This window comes from Salvelinus namaycush, chromosome 42 (assembly GCF_016432855.1).
Source record: "Salvelinus namaycush isolate Seneca chromosome 42, SaNama_1.0, whole genome shotgun sequence".
Classification (NCBI taxonomy): Eukaryota; Metazoa; Chordata; class Actinopteri; order Salmoniformes; family Salmonidae; genus Salvelinus; species Salvelinus namaycush.
The window spans coordinates 11,092,565-11,119,851 of NC_052348.1; the positions used below are offsets into that span (position 1 = coordinate 11,092,565).

Sequence of the window (27,287 nt, forward strand, 5' to 3'; positions counted from 1 at the left end):
CTCTTGAGTCCATCCATTTGTTCTGCGACCCCCCTACTGTTTAATCTTGAGTCCTGGACTGAGATGTAAAACCTCAGAAAGAGTCTGCGTGGTGACAGAATCATTGGCTCACACTCTGCCATGTGCATTACTGCCATGAGCTTGACTAACTGCCCACCATGAATCAAGCCCCAGGGGCACCGACGCTGAAGGGAAGGCGTTACATATCACTTAAGCTGCCAATCACAATTGACTGACAGCTTCTCTTTCATCTAATTAAACCGTTTACCTCGTTTATACCTCCAAGGGGCCAGAAGTAGAGGATCCTATCGGCATACTTTATTAGAGGATGCTGCAATGAAATCACAAGTGGATCTAATTCCGGAATCCTGCTAATGTGCATTGTTCTTTTTGGTCGAGGGACACATATGAGAGAAATGTACAGCTTCTAATATAAAGAGAAAGCTTACAATATAGAGAGAAATCTCCTAGGAAAAAAACTGTTTTAGCGCATATTATTGTATGGTACGTTAAGGTTATCCCTGAAAACACTCCTGGCGTGGCAAACATGAGGTTAATGTACACTGACAGCTGGCTTTGTTTGATGTACGGAGAGGATGCAGAAAAGAAAACAATGACATTCTTAACGAGAGGCTTTCCTTTTGATGTGTGAGCGAGACCGAGGAAAACATGGAAAGTTTCCAGGACGAGTACAAAAGAGGGAAAAAGAAAAATCTTTGTTTTTGTAAAATATTAAATGGATTTGGAAGCGGGAGGTGGGAAATATTTTGCGGGCGCCGTCTGCCAGGCTTGTGTTTCAAGTAGGTATCGTATGCCACAATCTTAGAGTCGGCTGGAAATAGGATGAAACGAAACCTACGTCCCTGTCCTCTCATAAACACAATTCATTTTACATCCTTCGCCAAAACCAACGCTAATGAATAAATCACTTGCCAAGTTTTACATCGTTCATAATTTCTCTCATCAACGTGAATTATACGTTGACATAACCAGTGATCCCTCTCTCTCAATTATGCGGTGAGTTCAATAGCTCTACTGTGAGTATTGTTGTCCGCTGGAAGCTAATTTTCCTCGGTACATAATTATTGAAACACTATACACCCACAGCACAGGGCAGCCAAGCTCACAGGAGGGAGGCGAAAAACCAAGCAAATGAAATATTCCAATCCAGCACACCCACACATGAATGTTCAATAGTAATGGTTTTCCATTCCATCGTTTCACTCAGAAGGGGCTTGATTTTCTAAACAATGGCGGTTCAAAAAACTACAGTAAAACATGGACAAAGTGCACTCACCCAATTTCCTTGCTGACAGAACATGTAAATGGATGCTTTTAAAAGGCATAATGGGACAGACAATATATAGAGAAAATCACTTAATTGGTTTAACACATGAATCATTCCTACATGCTGTTCAAAGGGGTTAGATTTTCCACAGCTTCCTGGTTGGGGGATGGTGGTGATTATGAGTCTATTATTCACAAAGAGTCTCAGACTAGGATCATTTTATCCTTTTAGATCATAATTAATAAGATGTCATGGACAAGGGGGACCTGATCCTAGATCAGCACTCCTACTCGGAGACACTATTTGAATGCAGGCCCTGTTCTGTAATCACTAATCTATTCACAACAGAGATGGGCAAGAGGCTGACGTCTACTTGATTGAGAGAACATTTAATTAACAGGCCCATCACAGTACAATGATGTTCCTTACGAGCACTGCAGCTTTATAAGTGGTTATTAATACACATGCCTACAATTCATTATACAGAGCATTTGTATATGAGCTGCTTTAGATTTGTAAGTGGTTAATACATATAGTATACTACACTTTTCCCATCTGACGTACGCGAGAAAAACAGGGGCAAATGTATTACTCACCCCTGGGTTTCATGCACTGATGAGCTATAATCAGCTTGATTCATCCAAAATGAATAGAAAGCTTTTATCATGGTCGCCGCAAACGTACAATCGCGGCTCAACAGATGGTGTGGTACATATGTGGTGGAGGTCTGGTGGGACAATGACCATGCATCACGATCTGACCAGACAGGAGGGCAGAGAGGGCAACGTTCAGGATTTAGGCAGCCATATTGTAGGGTTACGTGATGTGACAGGTCTGCCACCCTAATGGCACTCTATTCCCTACATAGTGCACTACTTTCAAAGAGGGCCCATAGGGGAATGTGGGGAATAGGGTGCCATTTAGACAGAAGCCCTGTTTGACGTCTCTGTTTTAGTCTGGTAGCAATTCAACTTAGTCTAATCTGGCTAATGACTTTATTTAATACTCTGAAGTCTGCATGCATTACAATTTACAGCCGAGTTCCGCAATTCCAGAAGCTGTAAAAGTGTTCTATTCTCCATTGTTGCCTGGTCATTAATATTGCCTCTGACATGTTTATCTACAGTTGACATGAACCCCTGACCGAAATAATATATTTCCTGTCTGGCATTGATGATTTATCCGGCTTGGCTTCAAATGTTTCCCAGCTCTGGGGTACGTTCCAAAACCCACCTTGTTCCCTATATCGTGCACTACCCAGAACTGGTCAAAAGTAGTGCACTATGTAGGAACTAAGGTTCCGTTTAGGATGCAGACTAGATCTCTACCAGGATGGGACTATTGAAATCTATCTGCTAAAATATTGACGCTTTAACTGGCAATGGCACAGTGATTTAACCTTAAGGGGGTCAAGACTGAAAATACTTAAGTGTCAAATGGAGCTCTTTTTGAGTGATGCTGTAACTGCACAGCGGCAGGAAGGAGACACAGATACTGTGTTTGGATTAGGAGAGGAACATTGGGCCTCTGCCTCTCTGCTCTTTACTTGACATTTATGTAATGAATGGAAATAGCTGGGTTATGTGTGGACACAATCCTTTCTGGCCCGAACACCCCTCCCCCAGATACTTCTTGTTTGAATAGTGGATACTAATGGCTTGTCTATCAGTGACCTTTTCTAATTAATGTTAACCGGAATTGAGATCCTGGTACATGTTCTCACTTAGCTAAGGGTTAGTCTTGCCTCTACCTGGTGGAAACAGACAATAATTCGTTATTTTTTATTTTATTTTTATGTCTCAAATGGAAATGCATTTGTCCAGCATCTGGGCTCCCATTGCTCAAGAAGCAGAGCTAAAGCGAATATTATCAAATAGATCAATATGACTTACAAAGTTACTGTACAGTACCTACAGTACCTTAATCTTGTCAATATAGGGGGTGCTGTTTCAACTTTGTAAAATATCGTTCTCAAATTAAACTGCCTCGTACTCAATTCTTGCTCGTACAATATGCATAGTATTATTACTATTGGATAGAAAACACTCTCTAGTTTCTAAAACCGTTTGAATTATTTCTCTGAGTGAAACAGAACTCATTCTGCAGCACATTTCCTGTCAGGGAGTGAGATTTCAGAAATCGAGGTCCCTGTTCTGAGGTCAGTTTATAAGTCCCCATGTAAGCCATCGGGCTACATGCACTGCATACGTCTTCCTCTAGATGTCAGTAAGCGGGGAGAATTTGAATGGAGTGGATTGCGCAATCTGGGACCTTATATAAGACCGTGGAACGGAAGTACAGTCCTTTTCAACGGTGCGCCTGGCGCAAGAACATCACAATGGCGTCCTGCAAACGCTTTCGTTTTGGTAGTTCTATATCTCCGGTCATGTTTTTATTCGTTATAGGTGTTAAAGACATCATAAGGTAGTTAATTTAAACCGACTTATAGCAGTTTATAGCAGTTTATTGCGATTTTCTGGGATTTCTTTGTCATGCGCTTTCACGAGTTGGACACGTCTCCAGTGGGTGGCTATCGTTAGCTGCTATTTCGACAGGAGAAGAGGACATCTTTCAACCCAAAGACGATTGTTCTGGAGAAAGAACACCTTGCCCAAGATTCTGATGGAAGCTCAGCTAATAGTAAGCAGTCTTTATGCTGTTAATTCGTACTTATGTTGACAAATGTAAAATAATAATTCCGCCATGAATTATGGTGCGGTCTCGCTTTGGCGCACGCTGTATTGCGCAGTAACGTTAATTTTAAAAATCTAACACAGCGATTGCATTAAGAACTAATTTATCTTTCATTTGCTGTCCAACTTGTATTTTTTAGTCAAGTTTATGAATAGTTTTTGATTAGAATAGGTGCCTCTCCAAGATGGCGCCGGACAGATTGCTTGAATTTTTGGCCACTATTCTCATTGTATAACCACGATTTGTGCCGCTAAATATGCACATTTTCGAACAAACTCTATATGCATTGTGTAATATGATGTTATAGGACTGTCATCTGAAGAATTCTGAGAAGGTTAGTGAAAAAATTTATATATTTTGGTGGTTTATACGTTATCGCTATTTTTGCCTTGAATCAATGCTGTTGTGATGTTTGCTATTGTGGTAAGCTAATATAACGCTATATTGTGTTTTCGCTGTAAAACACTTAGAAAATCTGAAATATTGTCTGGATTCACAAGATCTGTGTCTTTCAATTGCTGTACGCTGTGTATTTTTAAGAAATGTTTTATGATGAGTAATTAGCTAATACACGATGGTCTCTGTAGTTATTCTAGTCGCTTTGGTGAGAGTTGTGATGGTGGCTGCAATGGTAAACTATGATTTATACCTGAAATATGCAAATTTTTCTAACAAAACATATGTTATACAATAAATATGTTATCAGACTGTCATCTGATGAAGTTGTTTCTTGGTTAGTGGCTATTTATATCTTTATTTGGTCGAATTTGTGATAGCTACTGATGGAGTAAAAAAATGGTGGAGTAAGAAAGTGGTGTCTTTTGCTAACGTGGTTAGCTAATAGATTTACATATTGTGTCTTCCCTGTAAAACATTTTAAAAATCAGAAATGATGGCTGGATTCACAAGATGTGTATCTTTCATCTGGTGTCTTGGACTTGTGATTTAATGATATTTAGATGCTAGTATTTACTTGTGACGCTATGCTAGGCTATGCTAGTCAGCTTTTTTACTGATGGGGGTGCTCCCGGATCCGGGTTTGGGAGGAACTAGAAGTTAATAATATACTTACTGCCTTGGAAAACAATCTCCCCTTTACCTTCATGGAAACCATTAGAGTAAATCATGATAAAGATAGACTTGGTTGAAGTTCTTTATGTGGACATTTGTTACGTGAGGTCTCAGCTTGCTCGCTGTGTGCAGAGTGAAAACTCTTTAGCTATAGGAGGTGTAGTGATTGTCTGTGGTTTCCTCTCAGTTCTCTGTGAGACATACCGACACGCAGTTCGTCTCTCCTGATGCTCTCGTTATCATGCCAGTCTCTCCTCCTCAAGCCGTCCGTCCAGGTGTAAATGTGTCCTTCGCTCAGCCCCAGCGAGAAGCCCTGAGAAAGAGGAGAGGAGGAAGAGGGTGGGGGACAATTCCATTATTCCATCGTCACCCACTCTGAGAGATTAAACGTTGCAATTCAGTGTGAGCCTCAGCCAAACAGTAATACGAAGAGAAAGGTAAAACACTTACATTTTGATAGAGCGTTCAGCCCTGATAATTTAACTGACCATCATTTCTATTCATTCTCCCTTCACTCCATCAACAGTCGAACATGTTCTGATTCTAATATTTTTATTTTTTTCTTCTATATGAATGACATTTGAATTCAACTGTCAAAACATGTTTATGCATGAACGAGCCTGAAGTGACTTCAAATTGCTCTCTAAAGTGCTTCCCAGTGCAACAAAAGCTAGAACTTGGTAATAATTCAGATACCCTATGCTTTGTTCTGCTTTCTGTGAATTTTGAAGGTTGCCTTGGAGGTTCAGAGAAATAATTGCCTTTAACCTGAACTTTAGCAGGGAGCTTGCTGCAAACACAAATACAGTACATGCTTAATGCTGTACATTCATCTAATGTCATTGAACACTGGTTACTTTAATAATGTTTACATACTGTTTTACAAACTTCACATGAATATACTGTATCCTAGACAAGGCTCATCCTATATAACTACTGCTGTACAGTCGTGGCCAAAAGTTTTGAGAATGACACAAATATTAATTTTCACAAAGTCTGCTGCCTCAGTTCGTATGATGGCAATTTGCATATACTCCAGAATGTTATGAAGAGTGATCAGATGAATTGCAATTAAGTCCCTCTTTGCCATGCAAATGAACTGAATCCCCCAAAAACATTTCCACTGCATTTCAGCCCTGCCACAAAAGGACCAGCTGACATCATGTCAGTGATTCTCTAGTTAACACAGGTGTGAGTGTTGACGAGGACAAGGCTGGAGATCACTCTGTCATGCTGATTGAGTTCGAATAACAGACTGGAAGCTTCAAAAGGAGGGTGGTGCTTGGAATCATTGTTCTTCCTCTGTCAAACATGGTTACCTGCAAGGAAACACGTGCCGTCATCATTGCTTTGCACAAAAAGGGCTTCACAGGCAAGGATATTGCTGCCAGTAAGATTGCACCTAAATCAACCATTTATCGGATCATCAAGAACTTCAAGGAGAGTGGTTCAATTGTTGTGAAGAAGGCTTCAGGGCGTCCAAGAAAGTCCAGCAAGCGCCAGGACCGTCTCCTGAAGTTGATTCAGCTGCGGGATCGGGGCACCACCAGTACAGAGCTTGCTCAGGAATGGCAGCAGACAGGTGTGAGTGCATCTGCCCGCACAGTGAGGCAAAGCCTTTTGGAGGATGGCCTGGTGTCAAGAAGGGCAGCAAAGAAGCCACTTCTCTAAGTGGCTCGGGGAACAAAACATCAATATTTTGGGTACATGGCCAGGAAACTCCCCAGACCTTAATCCCATTGAGAACTTGTGGTCAATCCTCAAGAGGTGGGTGGACAAACAAAACCCCACAAATTCTGACAAACTCCAAGCATTGATTATGCAAGAATGGGCTGCCATCAGTCAGGATGTGGCCCAGAAGTTAATTGACAGCATGCCCAGGCGGATTGCAGAGGTCTTGAAAAAGAAGGGTCAACACTGCAAATATTGACTCTTTGCATCAACTTCACGTAATTGTCAATAAAAGCCTTTGACACTTATGAAATGCTTGTAATTATACTTCACTATTCCATAGTAACATCTGACAAAAATATCTGAAGACACTGAAGCAGCAAACCTTGTGGAAATTAATATTTGTGTCATTCTCAAAACCTTTGGCCACGACTGTACACACTAGAGGTCGACCGATTATGATTTTTCAATGCCGATACCGATACCGATTATTGGAGGACAAAAAAAGCCGACACCGATTAATCGGCCGATTTATAAAAAAAAAAAAAATATATATATATATATATATATATATATATATATCATACACACACACACATTTTTGTAATAATGACAATTGCAACAATACTGAATGAACAATGAACACTTTTATTTTAACTTAATATAATACATAAATACACACACACGCACACAGCTCTGAAGTGACAATGATACTGAAGAGTCTGCTTAGGAGACAAATACTCTCAACTGTTTGAATAAAAATAGAGTTTAAGTTACCTGTGATGAATGTTGAAAACAAAAACTTTAATTTCTATATGCAGGAAATCCTATTTTAATAATGGGCATGGTAAGAATTGACAACCAAAGTGCGAGTCATAATTCCCATGACACCTAGCAAAATCTGAAAAGCGGTTCCTTCATTTATTCCATAGGATATTTTTTAGTCTGATTTTCGTGTAGGCTTACATCACCGTGCCAATTTTATAACTGTGTAGATATCCATAGGACAAGGTAACTCTGATCAATATTGGCTAAATATAAGCGAAGATAAATTTGATAATTTGTAGAGTGGATTTATGAAAATATGTTGACAAACGTTACCTTATCCTAGTGAGATTTACACGGGTATCAAAACGTCGAGGCGGTTTAAGCCTGCACGAAACACAGACCTTATTTGAAGTAGATCAAGACATTCTCTATGGAAGACATGAACGGTAAAATAACGAAGGAACCCCTTTCAAATTCAGCCACAAGTTATTACAGGAATTATAACGCGTCGACAATTTCTCTCTAAACCATATACCTTTGACTAATCCGGAAACTATCACCTCGAAAACAAAACGTTTATTCCGTTCCGTATTTTATCTAACGGGTGGCATCCATGAGTCTAAATATTCCTGTTACATTGCACAACCTTCAATGTTGTCATAATTACGTAAAATCCTGGCAAATTAGTTCGCAAAGAGCCAGGCGGCCAAAAACTGTTGCATATACCCTGACTCTGCGTGCAATGAACGCAAGAGAAATGACACAATTTCACCTGGTTAATATTGCCTGCTAACCTGGATTTCTTTTAGCTAAATATGGAGGTTTAAAAATATATACTTGTGTATTGATTTTAAGAAAGGCATTGAGGTTTATGGTTAAGTACACATTGGAGCAATGACAGTCATTGATTGATTGTTTTTTATAAGTTAAGTTTAATGCTAGCTAGCAACTTACCTTAGCTTACTGCATTCGCTAACAAGCAGGCTCCTCGTGGAGTGCAATGTAATCAGGTGTTAGAGCATTGGACTAGTTAACTGTAAGGTTGCAAGATTGGATCCCCCGAGCTGACAAAGTAAAAAATCTGTCGTTCTGCCCCTGAATGAGGCAGAACGTTCCTAGGCCGTCATTGAAAATAAGAATGTGTTCTTAACTGACTTGTCTAGTTAAATAAAGATTAAATAAAGGTGTAAAAAAATTAAAAAAAATAAAATCGGCAAATCGGCGCCCAAAAATACCGATTTCCGATTGTTATGAAAACTCGGCCATTCCGATTAATCGGTCGACCTCTAGTACACACCTGTTCTATTCATACACTGTCCTTACTGTCTATACACACCATTCACATACATACAGTACCAGTCAAACGTTTGAACACTCCTATTCATTCAAGTGCTTTTCTTTCTTTTTACTATTTTCTACATTGTAGAATAATAGTGAAGACATCAAAACTATGAAATAACACATATGGAATCATGTAGTAACCAAAAAAGTGTAACCAAAAAACAAATCAAAATATATTTTATATTTGAGATTCTTCAAAGTAGCCACCCTTTACCTTGATGACAGCTTTACACACTATTGGCATTCTCTCAACCAGCTTCACGAGGTCGTCACCTGGAATGCATTTCAATTAACAGGTGTGCCTTGTTAAAAGTTAATTTGTTGAATTTCTTTCCTTCTTAATGCGTTTGAGCCAATGAGTTGTGCTGTGACAAGGTAGGGTTGGTACACAGAAGATTTGATAAAAGACCAAGTCCATATAATGGCAAGAACAGCTCAAATAAGCAAAGAGAAAAAACAGTCCATCATTACTTTAAGACATGAAGGTCAGTCAATATGGAACATTTGAAGAACTTTGTGCAGCCTCAAAAACCATCTATGATGAAACTGGCTCTCATGAGGACTGCCACAGGAAAGGAAGACCCAGAGTTACCTCTGCTGCAGAGGGTAAGTTCATTAGAGTCACCAGCCTCAGAAATTGCAGCCCAAATAAATGCTTCACAGAGTTCAAGTAACAGATACATCTATCTCAACATCAACTGTTCAGAGGAGACTATGTGAATCAGGCCTTCATGGTCGAATTGCTGCAAAGAAACCACTACTGAAGGACACCAATAATAAGAAGAGACTTGCTTGGGCCAAGAAACACGAGCAATAGACATTAGACCGGTGGAAATTTGTCCTTTGGTCTGATGAGTCCAAATTTCAGATTCTTGGTTCCAACCGCCGTGTGTTTGTGAGACGCAGAGTAGGTGAATGAACGATCTCTGCATGTGTGGTTCCCACCCCACCGTGAAGCATGGAGGAGGAGGTGTGATGGTGTGGGGGTGCGTTGCTGGTGACACTGTAAGTGATTTATTTAGAATTCAAGGCACACTTAACCAGCATGGCTACCACAGCATTCTGCAGTAATACGCCATCCCATCTGGTTTGCGCTTAGTGGGTGTCAGGATTTGGCCAGGATTGTTCCGGTTTTGGCCACTAGATGCCCTCATTGTGCTTTTTTGACCCTTTTGTTTTCCATTGTTTCCAGTTATTATTTGCACCTGTGCCTCGTTTCCCTTGTATGTATTTAAACCCTTAGTTTTCCTCAGTTCTTTGCTCTGTGTTTGAATGTTAGCACCCAGCCCTAGTGATGCTGTGAACATTTGTTGCTCCAGTTGGACTCTCTTGTGGGACTCTGTTTTTGTTCTCGTTTATTTTAGATTATCTTTTGAGGCTTTTTCCTGCTGTACCTACCACCTTGTGGATTTACCTTTTGACTTGGAGGATTACCTTTTTCTCTTGGAATGACTTTTGACGTTGTGGATTTATGTTTTTGCCTGAAGAACTTTCCTTTTTACTTTATTAAAACACCGTCTCAAGTACTGCTGTGTCTGCCTCATCTTCTGGGTTCTGCCAACTATTAGTGGCTCAGTTTGCTAAGTGACTGTTTCTCACACCGGAGACCCGAGTTCGTAACCGGGTCCTGACAGTGGGATTATCATTTGTTTTTCAACAGGACAATGACCCAACACACCTTTATTTGACCAAGAAGGACAGTGATGGAATGCTGCATCAGATGACCTGGGCTTTACAATCACCCGACCTCAACCAAATGGTTTGGGATGAGTTGGACCGCAGAGTGAAGGAAAAGCAGCCAACAAGTGCTCAGCATATGTGGGAACTCCTTCAAGACTGTTGGAAAAGCATTCCAGGTGAAGCTGTTTGAGAGAATGCCATGAGTGCAAAGCTGTCATCAAGGCAAAGGGTGGCTACTTTGAAGAATCTCAAATCTAAATATATTTAATAAACACTTGTTTTGGTTACTTCATGATTCCATGTGTGTTATTTCATAGTTTTGATGTCTTCACTATTATTCTACAATGTAGAAAATAGTATAAATAAATAAATATTTATTTGCATTCCTGACTCTGACATTACTCAATCTGATGTCTTCATTTCTTGTTCTTTTATTTTACTTTTGGATTATGTGAGCATTGTTATTGTATTGCTAGATATTGCTGCATTGTTATTGTATTGCTAGATATTGCTGCATTGTTATTGTATTGCTAGATATTGCTGCATTGTTATTGTATTGCTAGATATTGCTGCATTGTTATTGTATTGCTAGATATTGCTGCATTGTTATTGTATTGCTAGATATTGCTGCATTGAAACATACGCATTTTGCTGCATTGGCGATAACATCTGCAAAACTATGTACGTGACCAAAAAACTTTGATTTTATTTGAAGTCATAACCGGAGGGGGAAGAAAAAGCTTTTATGAAATGCTACTTTTAAAAGCACCGTGGCGCAGATAGGGCTTCGTAATCTCTCCTTCTCTCACACAAAAACACACACACACACACACTCCTGATATGATAAATCTCAAAGGTGTGTATAATCATATTAGTCATCGCAGGGCAGGCAAAATGTTTCCCTTCCTGGTTTGATGTCTTTTGAGGATTTAGGAGTCGTCGTTACGCCAAAGTGCCTAACTGCCAAGCCCTGAAAAAAATCTGTTCATTTACAGTGTCTTTTCTGATCATAGAAATGGGACAGAAGAGGAACACTGCAATTACTTTACAGGGTATCTACCGAAAAAGACCCATTGACAAATGGGTTAAAGTGGACCATTATGTTTCCTGTCTGTTTCCAAAAGCTGCTGAAAAGTAGGTTCCTCTGAGGCCCTGCATCATATTTTTTTTCAAGAGATGCTGAAGTATCATGGCATGTAGGTGGAAATGTGGTTATTGTGGTTCAAATGCACCCCTCACTAAATGCACCCCTCACAAATGGACCCCTATAGTACTTTGCCTCAGAAGAGCTAACTTTTCATCAGCTTTTGGAAACAGACAGGAAACCAGAGTCATAACGATCCACTTTAACACTTCCCATTTGCCAATGGGTCTTTTTTGTTCGATTCCCTGTGGAGTAATTGTGGTGTTTCTCTTCTCTCCCCTAGTAGCAGCGGGATAATGCCCTATGGGTAGCTGCATAGCTGCATGGCTATGACGAGCAATTTGAGCTACAGGGCTACAACTAGACCTTGGTTATGTTCAGTAGGGCACGCAGTAGTACAATCTTTTCAGATAGTACTTCCCTGGTTCACGCTATTTCAAAACGTTTCCTCTCAACAGAACAAGACAATAGAGGCATTCTGTAATGCTATTATCTCATCTCAGAGATCCTGATAGCACATTCGTATGTTAGCTCTGAGAACAAACACACTCCTGAATGGTAAATCAACAGACGTTCCCCATGAGAGTTGTATTGGAGTGGTTTACTGTTGGCTGAAGGCGATATGGCTGTGTTTACACAGGCAGCCCATTTGTGATATTTTTCCACTAATTGGCCTCTTGACCCATCAAATCAGCTCTGAGAAAGATTGGATGTGAAAAGATCATAATTGGACTGCCTGTGTAAACGCAGCCCATGAGACACACATCAAAATAAGGGATTTGGAGATAGAGGAACAATAGTAATTTAAAGAGACACACCACAATGAATATGTGCTTTTGAATAACTTATAAAAAGCCTTGTAGATATAAGAAGAGAGCGATCATGATCATGTCGGAGAATTTAAATTCTTGAATTAGTTGGTATTTTAGAGCTAATCAGCCTCCGCTGTACATAATCCAGTTACTTTACAGTTGGACGTGATCTAAAATCTAACAGAGCATGTCTTTTTGAGACACAGTTATTACAGTCTCCTCACTTTACTAATCAGAGGTAAGAAGGACAGGGAAACAGTTGGATAATTGAAAATAAGCTCCAATGTAAAATGAAGCATGATGTTGAGAAGGAAAATGTGTGTTTACTGCTTAGAGTTCCATTCTCTATTAGGGACAGACGTGAGATTTAGAGAACACATCTGATAGACCTTGTGATGAAAAAACAAGGACAGTGTTGACTTCTAAAAGTCAACTGATGCTACTAATTAGCATAGGATACATTTCAGACTTTTCTTTCCTTTTTTTAGGCGACGTTGCCATGACAACTGTTCAATAAACTGAGGATACTTTATGAAGTCACCCACATGAGAGTAAAGGATACTACAGTTTATGTGAGGGATAACTGTGTGTTTTCACATATCCACACCAGCTTGTTTTCAGTAAAAAGAATATATTCTAACTACTCAGGTAGAGCCTAAGAGGCTAATATCATTACAGTCACAACTGTGACCCTGCGAAACCCTGCACTTTGAGTAAACATCTCTCTCAAGCTGACACGGGACACAGCGCAAAATAATTGCCAAGCCAAGAGGTAATCCCAATCTTTAAAGGAGTGCAATTTTCATTTACATTGTCCTATAATTCCTATTTCATTGCCACCTGAAGACACTAGGTCCATGCCTGTTAAATGTATAAATGACCCCAGGGTTTCACACACACGAAGACAGACAGGGAACTCATCTTCTGATCCACACCTCATAAAGGGCAGGTCAAGAGGTGTTGGAGCTGGCTACCAATATTTCATGACTTCTCCTTCTCAGACTTCCAGGCTTTGAAGGCTACGACACAGACACACACACATTGTGTGTGCATGCAAACAGACACACACACATACACAAAGCGAACAAATACGAACGAAGCAGGCCGCCGCCCTAAGCACTGTGCATCTGTTCATGTCCTTTCACCTAGTGTGCTTTCACCTGCTTTAAATATTTTAATGTAGACTGTATAATGGGTATCTATACTATGTTTTTCTAGGTTAGTATCAGGTCAGGAATAACTCCAGAGTACAACGTTTTCTTCTCTCCAGTTCTATCCAGAATAGAACATCAGTATGCATTGAGCTAGCTAATCGACCTAGCCTCTGAACATCTGAAGAGTGTTGTTTTCTGCAAAGAGGTTGAATTCTTGTTCAGGGTTGTCCTGGATTCATTGTGAACTGTGAGACTGTTCCTTTTGGTCTGGGTTTTGTCCTTCAATGTCCTTGCAGCACTGGCGGTGAGCCACTTGAAAAATACATCTGAAAGAAACACTACTTCAAGGTAAAGTTAGGTAGGAGGCTATTGATTAAGTATATGCTTTAAAGGATGATTCTTAAATACTTTCCCCCAACATTCCAGATCTTTTCCGACATGCACGATACAGGAAGTTATTTTTGCAACCGTCTTCAGTAAGAGAACTTTGTGGGTGTCACGCCCTGACCATAGAGAGCCTTTTATTCTCTATGTTGGTTAGGTCGGGGTGTGACTAGGGTGGGTTATCTAGGTTATTGTATGTCTATGTTGGCCTGGTATGGTTCCCAATCAGAGGCAGCTGTTAATCGTTGTCTCTGATTGGGGATCATATTTAGGCAGCCATTTCCCCACTGTGTTTTGTGGGATCTTGGTTTGAGTTAGTGCATGTAGCACCGCTTATGTCACGGTTCGTTGTTTGTTTCCTTTTGTTTTTGTAAGTTTCACTAAAATAAAGATGTGGAACTCAGAGCACGCTGCGCCTTGGTCCGTCTCTACACACGACAGTGACAGTGGGTAAACGCAAATGGTTATTTTACTCTATGCCCTATGTGTATTCAAACTAAACCTTATGGAGAAATAAGCCCTAATGCTTTGAAAATATACACTTTTCCCACCAACCAATGCTGTAAAACACAATCAAGGTGGAAAGTAAGTAAAATCCACACAGTTGAGCATACTTAAAAATCTCTTATATTCTCCAGACAGATAGCTAGACAGACAGACAGGCTGATCAATAAACAGTACAGTGACCTTGCCTCTGTAAATCCGAACTCAGCAGTGGATCAAGGCTTGACAGGTCCTGTGGGGTATGGCTCGAATCAAAATAAGAGGAAGTCATACTACTCAGACCAGACTAACCCTGTCTTAGTGTACTCTCCATAGAGATAAACACATCACTCTATCCATCTCCGGGGTACTACCCCTCTCTCTAAACAGTCTCCTCTGCTTATTCTGTTCTGTTCTGTTTTTTCTTCTCCACTGATCTGTTCCTTCTAATCCTGTACTGTACACCATACTCTTCCTCTCTCTCTGAAACCAAAATGTTGTTTGGTTTTCCCTCTCCTCTCCACTCCTGTCCTGTACTTATTCTGTTAATCTGTTCTGTTCTGTTCTTCTGTTCTGTTCATCTGTTCTGTTCATCTGTTCTGTTCTGTTCTGTCCTGTTCTGTTAATCTGTTTTATTCTGTCCTGTTCTGTTAATCTGTCCTGTTCTGTTCTGTCCTGTTTTGTTCACCTCTCCTGTTCTGTTCTGTTCTGTCCTGCACTGTTCTGTCCTATTCTGTTCATCTGTTCTTGTAACGGCTCTCGTCGTTGGAAGGAGAGGAGGACCAAAGCGCAGCGTGGTATGTATCCATATTTATTGGAATACTACTTTCAATACGAACAAAAAACAATAAACAGACGAAAACAACGAAGCTACAGTCCTGAACCTGAGAACATAAAACACATGAACGCACGAACAGGAACAATCACCCACAAACAAACAGTGAAAACAGCCTACCTTAATATGGTTCCCAATCAGAGACAATGACAAACACCTGCCTCTGATTGAGAACCATATTAGGCCAAACAACAAACCCAACATAGAAACACAAAACATAGAATGCCCACCCAGCTCACGTCCTGACCAACTAAACAAAGACTAAACAAAGGAAATAAGGTCAGGAACGTGACAGTTCTGTTCTGTTCTGTCCTGTTCTGTTCTGTTCATCTGTCCTGTTCTGTTCTGTCCTATTCATCTGTTCTGTTCTGTCCTGTTTTGTTCACCTCTCCTGTTCATCTGTCCTGTTCTGTTCTGTCCTATTCATCTGTTCTGTTCTGTCCTGTTTTGTTCACCTCTCCTGTTCTGTTCTGTCCTGTTCTGTTCATGTGTCCTGTTCTGTCCTGTCCTATTCATCTGTTCTGTTCTGTCCTGTTCTTTTCATCTGTTCTGTCCTGTCCTGTTCTGTTGCATTTTCTTCTCCTTCACCTTGTCTGTTTGCTCTCCTCCTCTCCTCCTTATTCTGTGGTTCCTCCATTCCCTTTCTGTTTTCTCTCTTCTCCTCCTCTCTTTCTCTTCTTCTTCCCTCTGTTGAGACTGGCAGTCTGTCGGGCTGCGCTCCCTGCACATTGATTCCAGTAAATTTACCAATTACCGTACAGGCTCTGCCCAGACAGCTCGGGGTCTGGGGCCACAGACTCACTGCACAATGTGCTACTTAATTACACATGCTGAGAATGCTGCTCTCTCGCTCAGCAAAGGAACACGCAGGTATTGCAGGAGTTGTTTTATAACCTACATGCGCTAACACACAGATTCATTTGGGAGTACTTTTAGGTCTCTGTATTCTAACAATGGGAACGGTTCTTCATATAATGATGGCAGACGATGTGATTTTCAATAAATATCTGCAGTGATACTATAGAACTGACATTTAACAACCCATTTGTGAAGGTTGTTAGGTATTCTGACTTTCTCTGGTCACCAACTGTGACTCAGTAGTAATCTGTCTCTCTCTCTCTCATCATCACTACCAGTCCCATGTGGCGCTGCAAATTAATGTCTGTGTGGATTTGGCATCCAGTTCTGTCTCTCGTCTCTTTCTCTTTCACTATGGATACTGTGTGACTCCGTGCCTACAGCCCCTTCCCCCTCTCTCTCTTTCCATTCTATGCCAGGAAAGGAACGAACATGGGAAGATATTTCACTCTCCCTATGCAAATGTTTGCTCATCAGAGTGCAGTGAAGACCCTGGTAGCGGCCGTCGAGGTCGCTCCGCTCTCTCTGGAGGGAGAGAGGTTATGAAGTTTTCACTGGCACATATTTGAGAGAGAGAGAGAGAGAGAGAGAGAGAGAGAGAGAGAGAGAGAGAGAGAGAGAGAGAGAGAGAGAGAGAGAGAGAGAGAGAGAGAGACTCCCCCACCAAACTGCTCCAGCTCCCAACATCTGGGCTGGCTGGGGTTCTCAGTGGCACAGACTTCACTTAGCATCATGGGCTAATTTATTCTCTGATGTTTGTTACACTGAATGACTGCCATTACTAGAAGCCTATATAGGCAGCAGCTGTGACGGTCTTGGAATTTGAGGTTACGGTAATTGGCCAGTCAATATACACGGTCACCGAAATAACCGTTCAGGGTTAAACAAGACATTACCCTGCGTTATTATCAAGTCATTTCCTTATTATTCAGGTTATTACTCACAAATATGAATCAACAAATGAAGAAATGCCAAGTTGGAGTGGATCTGTCGAATTTTCGTATTGACACAATATTAATGGAGTCACCATAAAGATATATGCCTACCCTGTCCTTGTCTGTTGGCTTTTCTGCACACAATCCTAATTCGATGCACAAAACCATTCATTCAAACGAAGTCTGATGGGTTTTCTCCAACTTTTTTCTCCAACTCCAATAGCTGAATAAGCGGTCATTCGATGCCATTGGGATATGTTCTTCAAAGAGAGGATGAGAAATAATGTAGCCGAAGAAAATAAGCCTTTTACAAGATTAAATCATGACAGGAGCATTTGACTGTTATTAAAGAGATGGAGTCCAGACAGGCTACTTTAGGAAACTTTCTGAACGGACATATAGGCCTATAGAGAGAATCAGTGAACTCACACTCACACGCACACCCCCGTAAAAGCACCCGTCAATCAAAGCCACCAGCGAATGTCATATACCGTAAAAGAGCAAATATTTCTCCTTTCCTTAAAACGTATTAACAAACCTAGGCCTACCTTAGGCTTTCACGAAAGTAAAACATAAGTGTCACGTTCCTGACCTGTTTTCTGTTATTTTTGTATGTGTTTAGTTGGTCAGGGTGTGAGTTGGGGTGGGCATTCTATGTTTTGTGTTTCTATGTTTAGGTCATTTGTAATTAGCCTTATATGGTTCTCAATCAGGGACAGGTGTTTGACGTTTCCTCTGATTGAGAACCATATAAAGGTAGGCTGTTCACACTGTTTGTTTGTGGGTGGTTGTCTTCCGTGTCTGTGTATGTTGCACCATACGGGACTGTTTCGTTGTCGTTCGTGTATGTAGTCTGTTCCTGTTCGTGAGTTCTTCGTGTATTTATGTAAGTTCCATGTTCAGGTCTGTCTACGTCGTTTTGTTATTTTGTAGTTTGTTGAAGTGTTTTCGGTTTTCGTCTTTACTTTAATAAACTTCGTTATGTCAAACTATCACGCTGCGCATTGGTCCAATCCCTACTCCTCCTCTTCATCCGAAGAGGAGGAGGACGACCGTTACAGAACCACCTACCAACCATGGATCAAGCAGCGTGAGAGGAACCAGCAGCAGCGGCCAAAGAACCAGGATTCGTGGACTTGGGAGGAAATATTGGACGGAAAGGGACCCTGGGCTCAACCAGGAGAATATCGCCGCCCCAAAGCTGAGCTGGAGGCAGCGAAAGCAGAGAGGCGGCGTTTCGAGGAGCTAGCTCGGAAGCAGGAGAAGGATCTGGGCTACACTACGTGGGAGGAGATCGACAGGTGGGCGATCGACCCAGGGCGAGTGCCGGAGCCCGCCTGGGATTCTCTGGCGCAGTGCGAGGAGGGATACCGGTGAATGAAGGCAGCACGACGACGTGGTAGGAAGCCTGTGAGTAAACCCCAAAAATTTCTTGGGGGGGGGGCTAAAAGGGAGAGTGGCGAAGTCAGGTAGGAGACCTGCGCCTACTCCCTGTACTTACCGTGGAGAGCGAGAGTACGGGCAGACACCGTGTTACGCAGTAGAGCGCATGGTGTCTCCTGTACGTGTGCATAGCCCGGTGCGGTACATACCAGCTCCTCGTATCGGCCGGGCCAGATTGAGCATTGAGCCAAGTGCCATCAAGCCGGCTCTACACATCTGGCCACCAGTTCGTCTCCTCGGGCCGGCTTACATGGCACCAGCCTTACGCAGGGTGTCCCCGGTTCGCCTACATAACCCGGTGCGGGTTATTCCACCTCCCCGCACTGGTCGGGCGACGGGGAGCATACAACCAGGTAAGGTTGGGCAGGCTCAGTGCTCAAGGGAGCCAGTACGCCTGCACGGTCCGGTATTTCCGGCGCCACCTCCCCGCTCCAGCCCAGTACCACCAGTGCCTACACCACGCACCAGGCTTCCAGTGCGTCTCCAGAGCCCTGTTCCTCCTCCACGCACTAGCCCTATGGTGCGTGTCTCCAGCCCAGTACCACCAGTGCCTACACCATGCACCAAGCCTCCTGTGTGTCTCCAGAGCCCTGTACACACTGTTCCTTCTCCCCGTACTCGCCCTGATGTGCGTGCCCTCAGCCCGGTACCACCAGTGCCGGTACCACGCACCAGGCCTATAGTACGCCTTGAGAGTCCAGTGTGCCCTGTTGTTGTTCCCCGCACTAGCCTGATGGTGCGTGTCCTTAGCCCGGTACCTCCAGTTCCGGTACCACGCACCAGGCCTACAGTGCGTCTCAGCCGGCCAGAGTCTGCCGTCTGCCCAGCGGCGCCTGAACTGCCCGTCTGCCCAGCGGCGCCTGAACTGCCCGTCTGCCCAACGGCGCCTGAACTGCCCGTCTGCCCAACGGCGCCTGAACTGCCCGTCTGCCCAACGCCGTCTGAACTGTCCGTCTGCCAAGCGCCGCATGAACTGCCCGTCGGTACTGAGCCTTCAAAGCCGCCCGTCTGCCATGAGCCTGCAAAGCCGCCCGTCTGCCATGAGCCTTCAGAGCCGTCCGCCAGACAGGAGCCGCTAGAGCCTTCCGCCAGACAGGAGCCGCTAGAGCCTTCCGCCAGACAGGAGCAGCCAAAGCCTTCCGCCAGACAGGATCAGCCAGAGCCTTCCGCCAGACAGGATCAGCCAGAGCCTTCCGCCAGACAGGATCAGCCAGAGCCTTCCGCCAGACAGGATCAGCCAGAGCCTTCCGCCAGACAGGATCAGCCAGAGCCTTCCGCCAGACAGGATCAGCCAGAGCCTTCCGCCAGACATGACCAGCCAGAGCCGTCAGCGAGCCATGACCAGCCAGAGCCGTCAGCGAGCCATGACCAGCCAGAGCCGTCAGCGAGCCATGACCAGCCAGAGCCGTCAGCGAGCCATGACCAGCCAGAGCCGTCAGCGAGCCATGACCAGCCAGAGCCGTCAGCGAGCCATGACCAGCCAGAGCCGTCATCCAGCCAGGACCAGCCAGAGCCGTCATCCAGCCATGACCAGCCAGAGCCGTCATCCAGCCATGACCAGCCAGAGCTGTCATCCAGCCAGGATCCGCCAGAGCCAGCCAGCCAGGATCCGCCAGAGCCAGCCAGCCAGGATCCTCCAGCCAGCCAGGATCCGCCAGCCAGTCAGGATCCGCCATCCCTCAGTCCGGAGCTGCCGTCCCTCAGTCCGGAGCTGCCGTCCCTCAGTCCGGAGCTACCGTCCCTCAGTCCGGAGCTGCCACTTATCCCGGTGCTGCTCCTTATCCCGGTGATGCCCCTTAATTTAGGTGGGGTTATTTGGAGGGTGGTCATTAAGAGGGGGATACGGAAGCAGGGAGTGACTATGGTGGGATGGGGACCACGCCCAGAGCCTGAGCCGCCACCGTGGACAGATGCCCACCCAGACCCTCCCCTAGACTTTTGGTGGTGCGTCCGGAGTTCGCACCTTGAGGGGGGGGTTCTGTCACGTTCCTGACCTGTTTTCTGTTATTTTTGTATGTGTTTAGTTGGTCAGGGCGTGAGTTGGGGTGGGCATTCTATGTTTTGTGTTTCTATGTTTAGGTCATTTGTAATTAGCCTTATATGGTTCTCAATCAGGGACAGGTGTTTGACGTTTCCTCTGATTGAGAACCATATAAAGGTAGGCTGTTCACACTGTTTGTTTGTGGGTGGTTGTCTTCCGTGTCTGTGTATGTTGCACCATACGGGACTGTTTCGTTGTCGTTCGTGTATGTAGTCTGTTCCTGTTCGTGAGTTCTTCGTGTATTTATGTAAGTTCCATGTTCAGGTCTGTCTACGTCGTTTTGTTATTTTGTAGTTTGTTGAAGTGTTTTCGGTTTTCGTCTTTACTTTAATAAACTTCGTTATGTCAAACTATCACGCTGCGCTTTGGTCCAATCCGAAGAGGAGGAGGACGACCGTTACAATAAGATAATGAACTGACAAGGAAAGTACGAAGGGGACAGCTATGCTATGGTATGAAGATGAAATTGACAATCATTCAAATATAAATAAATACACGCAACAGATCCATAGCCTACTTCTCAGCAATGCTGATTATTGAGGGGGAAAAGAGTTGGAGAAATGACTTGGAGGAATACTGTGAGGAACTATTATAATACTGTGAGGAACTATTACATGGCGCCGACAGACATGGCAGCTCTGCTTCTAGCTCCAAAGCAGCTTTGCAGTATTTCGTTTTTTTGTGTGTTATTTCGTTAAAAAAATTGCACCACAACGTGTTTTGTGTTATTACATACAGCCGGAAAGAACTTTTGGATATCAAAGAGGCGGTAACTCAACAGCATTACGACGAGGGATATTACTTTCCTGAATTGGATCCTTTGTTCGTCGCCCCAGGGCAATTGAACTTATCCCAGAGGCTGATGCAAGTGGCTGCGGGCAGAGATGAGGTATTTGGAGTTTACTTCTAGTCTGACTCAGGAGGCGGGGACACCACCACCGCTGCCAAGTATATTACTCGCCAATGTTCAGTCTCTGGACAATAAAGTAGACGAGCTCAGGGCAAGGATCTCCTTCCAGAGAAACATCAGGGACTGTAACATACTCTGTTTCACGGAATCATAGCTCTCTCCGGATATACTGTCCCAGTCCATACAGCCAACTGGGTTCTCAGCACATCGTGCAGACAGAAATAAAGAACTCTCCGGGAAGAAGGAAGGCAGAGGTGTATGTTTCATGATTAACTACTCATGGTGTGATTGTGAGAGCGTACAGAAACTCAAGTCATTTTGTTCATCTGACCTAGAAAAACCTCACAATCAAATGTTGAACGTATTACCTCCCAAGATAATTATCTTCGGTTATAGTCACAGCCGTGTATATTCCCCCTCAAGCCGAAACCACGACAGCCCTCATGGAACTCCACTTGACTTTGTGCAAACTGGAAACCACATATCCTGAGGCCACATTTATTGTAGCTGGGGATTTTAACAAAGCAAATTTGAGGAAAATGCTACTGAAGTTCTATCAACACATTGGCTGTAGTACACCGCGCTACTAAAACACTTGATCACTGCTACTCACCCTTCCGGGATGGCTACAAGGCCCTCCCCCGCCCTCCCTTTGGCAAATCAGATCACAACTTCATTTTTCTCCTCCCTTCCTCTAGGCAGAAACTCAAACAGGAAGTACTAGTGCTAAGGTCTATTCAACGCTGGTCTGACCAATCGGAATCCATGCTTCAAGATTGTTTTGATCACGCGGACTGGGATATTTTCTAGGTAGGTAGCCTCTGAGAATAACAATAACCTGTTTGGGCTGCAAGGGGCAGTATTGAGTAGCCAGATAAAATGTGTCCATTTCAAACGGCCTCGTACTCAATTCTTGCTCGTACAATATGCATATTATTATTACTATTGGATAGAAAACACTCTCTAGTTTCTAAAACCGTTTGAATTATTTCTCTGAGTGAAACAGAACTCATTCTGCAGCACATTTCCTGACCAGGAAGTGGAATGTCTGAAATCGATGCTCTGTTCTTCTTCCTGCCTATAAATGGGCACAAGACCTATTAGTATACATGCACGTCATACACCTTCCTCTGGGTGTCAAGAGGCTGTGAGAGAAGAAATTAGGTGATTATCTTGGTCTGAGATGGAACACATCATCTTGGAATGACGTGTCCACCATTTTCGGTACTCTGAAGAGCGCGAGCTGGACAGTGGGGTTGCCTTTTGTTTAGCTGCCGTAATAGGTGACTACAATCTCCGGCTTTGATTTTATTTGATACATGTCACCATATCATCGTAAAGTATGTTTTTTCAATATAGTTTCATCAGATTATTGAAATTTTTTCGGGAGTTTTGCCGTGTTCCGTTCTCTTCCGTTTGTTGACATGGAGAGTGTCGTGCCACCCGGCTAGCGCGCTTGCTAAATGAAGAGGGAAAGTTGCCGTTCTGAATCCAAACAACGACTGTTCTGGACAAAGGACACCTTGTCCAACATTCTGATGAAAGATCAGCAAAAGTAAGACCCATTTTATGATGTTATTTCATATATCTGTCGTAGTCGCCGGCGCCCAAGTGTTTCTGGCTATTGTGCTAAGCTAATATAACGCTACATTTTTTTTCCGCTGTAAAACACTTAATAAATCGGAAATATTGGCTGGAATCACAAGATGCCTGTCTTTCATTTGCTGTACACTATGTATTTTTCAGAAATGTTTTATGATGAGTAATTAGGTATTTGACGTTGGTGCCTGTAATTATTATGGCTGCTTTCGGTGCAATTTCTGACTGTAGCTGCAATGTAAACTATGATTTATACCTGAAATATGCACATTTTTCTAACAAAACATATGCTATACAATAAATATGTTATCAGACTGTCATCTGATGAAGTTGTTTCTTGGTTAGTGGCTATTTATATCTTTATTTGGTCGAATTTGTGATAGCTACTGATGGAGTAAAAAACTGATGGGGTAAAAAAAGTGGTGTCTTTTGCTAACGTGGTTAGCTAATAGATTTACATATTGTGTCTTCCCTATAAAACATTTTTAAAATCAGACATGTTGGCTCGATTCACAAGATGTGTACCTTTCATATGCTGTATTGGACTTGTTAATGTGTGAAAGTTAAAGCGCCCTGCACTTTGAGCTGGCTGTTGTCATAAGTGTACCGACGTCGGGCTGCAGCCATAAGAAGTTAACAATGTCACGGACACGGTGACTGAGTTAATCAGGAAGTATATAGGGGATGTTATTCCCATGGTGACTATTAAAACCTACCCAAACCAGAAACTGTGGATAGATGGCAGCATTAGTGCAAAACTGAAAGTGCAAACCACCGCATTTTAACCATGGCAAGGTGACTGGGAATATGGTTGAAAACAAACAGTGTAGTTATTCCCTCCGTAAGGCAATCAAACAGGCAAAAAGTCAGTGCAGAGACAAAGTGGAGTTGCAATTCAATGGCTCAGACACAAGACATTTGTGGCAGGGTCTACAGACAATCACGAATTACAAAGGGAAAACCAGCCAAGTCACGGACACCGACGTCTTGCTTCCAGACAAGCTAAACACCTTCATCACCCGCTTTGAGGATAACACAGTGCCACCGACTGGCCCGCTCCCAAGGACTGTGGGCTCACATTCTCCGTGGCCGACGTGAGTAAGACATTCAAGCGTGTTAACCCTTGCAAGGCTGCCAGACCAGACAGCATCCCTAGCCGTGTCCTCAGTGTTTCCGGAAATATACCATCTCTCCATCCCAGTCCGCTGTCCCCAATTGCTTAAATATATCCACCATTGTTCCTGTACCCAAAAAAGCAAAGGTAACAACTAAGTTATTATAGCCCCATAGCAGTCACTTCTGTCATCATGAAGTGCTTTGAGAGGCTGGTTAATGATCATATCACTTCTACCTCACCTGACACCCTAGACCGATTTCAATTTGCTTACCGCCCCAATAGATTCATAGACGATGCAATCGTCATCGCACTGCACACTGCCCTATCCCATCTAGACAAGAGGAATACCTACGTCATAATTCTGTTCATTGACTACAGCTCAGCCTTCAACCCCATAGTACCCTCCAAGCTCTTCATTAAGCTCGGGGCCCTGGGTCTGAACCCCACCCTGTGCAACCGAGTCCTGGATTTCCTGATGGGCCGCCCCCAGGTGGTGAAGGTAGGAAACAACACTTCCACTTCGCTGATCCTCAACACAGGGGACCCACAAGGGTCCGTGCTCAGCCCGCTCCTGTACTTCCTGTTCACCCATGACTGCGTGGCTGCGCATGCCTCCAACTCAATCATCAAGTTTGCAGATGACAACAGTAGTAGGCCTGATTACCAACAATGACAAGACAACCTACAGGGAGGAGGTGAGGGCCCTGGAGGAGTGGTGCCAGAAAAATAACCTCTCCCTCAACGTCAACAAAATTAAGTAGCTGATCGTGGGTTACAGGAAACAGCAGAGGGAACACGCCCCTATCCACATTAACGGGACCACTGTGGAGAAGGTGGAAAGCTTCAAGTTCCTCGGCATACACATCACTGACAATCTGAAATGGTCCACCCACACAGACAGTGTGGTGAAGAAGGTGCAACAGCGCCTCTTCAACCTCAGGAGGCTGAAGAAATTCACCTTGGTCCCTCAGACCCTCAGGAACTTACAGATGTACAATTGAGAGCATCCTGTCGGGCTGTATCACCGTCTGGTACGGCAACTGCACCGCCCGCAACCGCAGGAATCCCCAGAGGGTGGTGTGGTATGTCCAACGCATCACTGCCTGCCCTCAAGGACACCCTACAGCACCCAATGTCACAGGAAGGCCAAAAAGATCATCGAGGACATCAACCACCCGAGCCACGGCCTGTTTACCCCGCTATCATCCAGAAGGCGAGGTCAGTACAGGTGCATCAAAGCTGGGACCGAGAGACTGAAAACAGCTTCAATCTCAAGGCCATCAGACTGTTAAATATCCATCACTAGCCAGCTACCACCTGGTTACTCAAACCTGTACCTTAGAGGCTGCTGCCCTATATACACAGACATGGAATCACTGGCCACTTGTATTGTTGTGAATTGTTAGATACTACTGCACTGTTGGAGCTAGGAACACAAGCATTGCGCTACACCTGCAATAACATCTGCTAAATATGTGTATGTGACCAATAACATTTGATTTGACTTCATCATTTGAATGGATGTAACAAAAAAAATTGACTTTGTTGACTTACTGTGTGAGGTGAAGAAAGATTTTGAGAAGCAGGCCAGGTAGTACTATGCGTGCTCATGCGCACGGCGCTCTGTCTACATTAACAGGACAGAGAACCCAGACCCTCTGTCTACATTAACAGGACAGAGAACCCAGACGCTCTGTCTACATTAACAGGACAGAGAACCCAGACCCTCTGTCTACATTAACAGGACAGAGAACCCAGACACTGTGTCTACATTAACAGGACAGAGAACCCAGACAGTCTGTCTACATTAACAGGACAGAGAACCCAGACACTCTGTCTACATTAACAGGACAGAGAACCTTTCCACCTTCTTCCTCCACATACGAGGAAGTCTAAAATAATTGCCTCCACGTTTCCATCGAAACTGTTTTAACATGCGATTGCATTTAAAATAGTTGCGCAATGACAATGAAAAGCACGTTTCACTCCAGCAGCAACGTGCTGAGGAGCTACAGAAGCAGCTCTAGCGCGGAGGTGATATTCTGCTCAAAATAGGCTCTGTGTTCTGTGTTCGTGTGATGAATAAGATACATGATAACTATTTTGCGATGGGATCATTTTTTCTCTCCCGGTCAAAAGGCTAACGGAAACCCTGGCACACACATACACACTGAAAGGTGCCACTTAAGCCGGTGGGTATGAAGCAGAACAGAACCCAGATTAAAGACTGGCTGGAAGCGTTTTACAGTAAATCAGCTTTTTGTGATGCTGTCAGGTAGACACGGTCGAACCGTCACTGCTCTGCACAGCCTTATGTGATATCATGAGCCTGTCCTTCGGCTCTGCGTCTCACAGCTGGGAAACATGATTACAGCAGGTACACTCTTAGAAAAAAGGGTTCCAAATGGGTTCTTTAGCTGTCACCATAGGAGAATCCTTTGGACCTGTAAAAGGTTCTACATGGAACTCAAAGGGTTTCTACCTGGAACCACCTGCTATGTAGATGGGTCTTTCTGTAACTAATGGGGCCAATGTTTTACATTGGGATGACAATTTTGACATGGTTTGAAACAAAATTAAGAAAGACTTTTATGCAGTTCCACATGTGTACTTAGAGCAATATATGCAAATTGTCCCATAACTCCACCTATATAACAACATAGGTCTAGGACTATACATCCTTTAAGCAGGGTTCATACAGACATTGGCAAGTCAAATTCAAGCACTTCAATTCAAGGACGTCAATATTATACAATTGTATAATGTCACGCCCTGACCTTAGAGATCCTTTTTATGTCTCTATTTTGGTTGGTCAGGGCGTGAGTTTGGGTGGGCATTCTATGTCTGGTGTTCTATGTTGTCCTTGTTTTGTATTTCTATGTGTTTGGCCTGGTATGGTTCCCAATCAGAGGCAGCTGTCTATCGTTGTCTCTGATTGAGAACCATACTTAGGTCGCCTGTTCCCACCTGTGTTTGTGGGTAGTTATTTTCTGTTTAGTGTGTGTCGTCACCTTACAGAACTGCTCGTTTGTCGTTTTTGTTGTTTTGTTCAGTGTTAA

The 27,287-nt window shown here is 43.5% G+C and overlaps 1 protein-coding gene across 1 annotated transcript in view; it reads right to left on the bottom strand.

Annotated features, from left to right (window-relative positions):
* Window positions 1-27,287, bottom strand: part of LOC120034739 (polypeptide N-acetylgalactosaminyltransferase-like 6) — a 250,166-nt gene that overhangs the window by 185,618 nt on the left and 37,261 nt on the right. The window contains exon 2 of the mRNA XM_038981342.1: window positions 5,258-5,366. Within this exon, the coding sequence (XP_038837270.1) occupies window positions 5,258-5,366 (109 nt within the window). The remainder of the gene's footprint in view (window positions 1-5,257; window positions 5,367-27,287) is intronic.